This window comes from Amphimedon queenslandica, unplaced genomic scaffold (genome assembly GCF_000090795.2).
Source record: "Amphimedon queenslandica unplaced genomic scaffold, v1.1 AMPQUscaffold_9268_Cont18766, whole genome shotgun sequence".
NCBI classification, from domain to species: Eukaryota; Metazoa; Porifera; class Demospongiae; order Haplosclerida; family Niphatidae; genus Amphimedon; species Amphimedon queenslandica.
Genome location: NW_003550460.1, coordinates 1 through 3,453, shown reverse-complemented (window position 1 = coordinate 3,453; position 3,453 = coordinate 1). Strand labels below are relative to the sequence as shown.

Genomic DNA, 3,453 nt, shown 5'->3' with positions numbered 1-3,453 from the left:
TACCGTATAGTACAAAATTTTAGAGGGCTGTAAATTTCCGCCACCAATTTCACAATTTTTTGACGATTAACAAAAATTACTTCCACAAAAATCAAAATTATTACGGTAAAAAATGGCAAATGGCATAAATTTGCAAAATAGCAGATTTGCAAAATTTACAGCCCTAAAAAATTTGGCACTATACGGTATCAAAGTTATCAAATTGACACCTCCTCTCCCTCCCTCTCTACCAACCTGGAGTGTTATTTCTTCAACGTTGCTTTGAAGTTCTTTCTTCTGCTGCTCCAGTTGTTGGTTCAGTTTGGTTGTTTCCTCATACTCTCCCTGCATTGTGACGGTCTCCTCCTTTCCTTTGGCCAGTTGCTCTTTCTTCATCATGATATCCTGCTGGAGCTGCTCCTTTTCTCTGCAAAAAATAAAAATAAAATATCACACAATAACAACAATAAAAGTAAAAATTTAATATACATGTATTTGTATATTAGAACAGCATTTTAGTACAATGTACAATGTACATGTATAATTAATTATAATAGCATCCGATAAAAATTAACAAAACCACAATAATTAATTCCAACAAAAATTTTAAAACAAAAATTTGAGGACAAATTTGTGTAAATGTACTGCATTTCCTCAAATAAAAGCCCAGGCGTCTATTTCTTAAAGTAGCATTTGGACCTTGAAAAAAAATATAAAATAAAATAAAACTTGAATCAAAAGTAAGATTCAAAGCAGGGACCTCACACATAAGACTTGAGGAAGCTTAAGGAAGCTAGTAAATGCATCTACAAGGCATCTACTGTATGTTATTTTAAAGCTAAATTGGCATATTTATAGTTCCATTTTATTGCTACCCTAGCATTTAATTGCACTTGGCTTTTATTTGAGGATATACAGTACATTGGATGCTCTTACTTTTTGACCCCCTCTATTTCACCAGATATCGTATCAAGGTCCCTAATAGCTGAGAAATCGGCCGAGAAACCTCCAGACAAATCAGAGGAGGCTCCAGCCCTGAGAGACGGAGAACCCGTCATACCAGTTGAGGGCTGGAGGACAGACCCGCCAAAACCAGACTGACTGGATATTGATACCGGTTGAAGCAACGAGCCACTCCCACCGAAACCAGACTGAGTGGTTGTCGAGGGCTGGAGAATAGCCCCGCCCCCTAGCGACGAGGGGACTGAGGATATTGGAGGTGCCCCTCCCCCTCCGCTCGGAAACAAAGAAGGCGGAGCTGAAGATGGCGATGATTGTTTTAAAGAATTTGATGATGTGGGTTGTAACAGGCCAGCCCCACCGGTAACTAAATGACTAGCACTTGATGTACTTGATAGTCCGGACTGTGACGAGACCACACCTCCTGCCACGCCCCCACCAGACCCCGCCCCCTTTCTCTTTGATGGTGGTATCATGTTTGGTGCCAGTTCAGTCGGGACCTCACGTCCTTTGACCTTCTCTGCTATCAGGTACATAGCAAGAGCAAACTGCTCCTTATTGAGGCGACCAGTATTGTCCATATCACACAATCTCCTGTAGAGAGAGAGAGAGAGAGAAAGAGAGAGAGAGAGAGAGGGAGGGGGAGAGAGAGAGAGAGGTGGAGGGGAGAAAGAAAAGGCAGAAAATAAAAAGATTTGTTCAAGTTCAACCTTTGCTTTACTCCATACACACACACACACACTTAATAATTTTTAATTCTCCCCGAGCCTCCCCCTCTCTCTTTCCTTCTCTTCTCCTCCTTCCATTATTTTTCACTAACAAACGGGCCAATTTACTCGAGCTGATAAGAGGAAACTCAGTCTTCACTTGGCACAAAAAACAAAATAATTTGTGCCAAATTGGACGAAGGCCATATTCCTTTATTTCCACATGTACATTATGTAAATATCTCTATACTCACCAGATGTGTGCTAGTATGTTAGGAGGTAAGTTTGACGACATAAATAAACTCTTAGCCTCCTCTCCATTGACGATCCCATCATGGTCTTTATCAATACCGGCAAAATATGTATCATACTTAGCTTTGATATCAGGAGTCACCCACCCAGTCATTGCCCTATTAATAGTAACAAAATTAATAATAAAAGTTATTAATATTAATAGCAAAAAATTTGATGCATAATAAGAATAACAACTGTTATTGTATATGTATCACATTTTTAGCATCAGTTAAGATTCTACAATAGTAATAATGTGTAAAACGCTACTAAGAATAGTAACAATTAAAAAATCGTGTGTGCAAAAATGCAATGAACTAAAGATACATGTAGTCCATCACTAATAAAATTCATTTGTCACAAGTACATGCATACATTGTTATTAAAATATATTGACACACATGCACTGGAGCTTACAGTCCGTCCCATTACTGGTGACTGTGCTCTGGTGGAGAGAGAGCCAGTGACAGCAGCTGGAGGAGCCAGACCAAGACGAGCAGCTTTAGTAGAGGGAATGAGGGACTGGGGAAGAACCAGTGGAAGGACTTCACCTTTCTGAGCTAATGACGTCAACTTTAGTGCCTAAAAATAGTAACAGGTAATAAGAATAGGTTTAGTAAATGTATACTGTATAGCGGGGAATTTCGGAGGGGATTAAATTTGGCGAATTTGGCGTTTTGATAGCCATTCGCCAAAATAAAATCCCACCATTTTGGGCCATTATACGTATGCTCAATGGCACGTGGCCACAAATTCACCAAATTAAAAACCGCCAATTACCAAAATTTAGCCCCTCCAAATTTACCCGCTATACGGTATTGTATTGTTACATAGTGACTAAAATAACAAATCACCATTAAAAATATCGTTACTTCTCACTTACAATAGCAAATTCGTCAGCATCTAGACTACCATCTCTGTCTAAATCAAACTTGTGCAAATGTGTGAATATGTTAATTATACATGTATGTACATGTACCAATACGGTTATTGATTGAGAAAATTGCTACAAAGGTATTCTATATCTAAATTATCTTGAGCCCAGCATAGTTGTAAAGCACTTGTTTCCACTTATCACCTAGACCTACTATTAAAGAACTCTAATAGAACTACTACTACTACTAACTACTGCTAATAGAACTCCAGTCATCACGTTACTAGATCTCCTTATCTCTTCAAGAGTTAGAAAAATATACTGAGAGAGAGGGAAAGAGAGGAATGAATGGAATAAATAAGTTCTTATATACTTTTATTACAGCAGACTGACTGTACAGTTTAAAAACAGTGTCACCTGGAGAAAAATTAATAAAATACCTAGAAATACAATAAAAATAATCTAAGCCTTTTCACCTCTCCCACTATATCAATATGCATGCTAGTATAATTTTTTCATCGGCTACCGAGTCCAACAGTGGTCGTCCTAATAGCAGGTTGGTTATTAGGCTCCCTGATGTTGAGACTGTTATAGTAATGGAGCAAGAGGCAATGGGATAATTGAGAGAGAACTGATAACCAC

General features: G+C 38.4%; 1 protein-coding gene across 1 annotated transcript; it reads right to left on the bottom strand.

Moving 5' to 3' along the window:
• Positions 1 to 184: 184 nt before the first annotated feature.
• On the bottom strand, positions 185 to 3,447 carry LOC105315608 (epidermal growth factor receptor substrate 15-like; the record flags this gene model as incomplete). The annotated part of the gene is made up of 8 exons (XM_011410316.2): positions 3,297 to 3,447; positions 3,185 to 3,251; positions 3,064 to 3,132; positions 2,821 to 3,021; positions 2,355 to 2,519; positions 1,901 to 2,056; positions 916 to 1,533; positions 185 to 406 (listed from the first exon to the last, which is right to left on the bottom strand). Coding segments are annotated over exons 6-8 (992 nt in total), but the record flags the coding sequence as incomplete, so codon positions are not given.
• Positions 3,448 to 3,453: the final 6 nt, after the last annotated feature.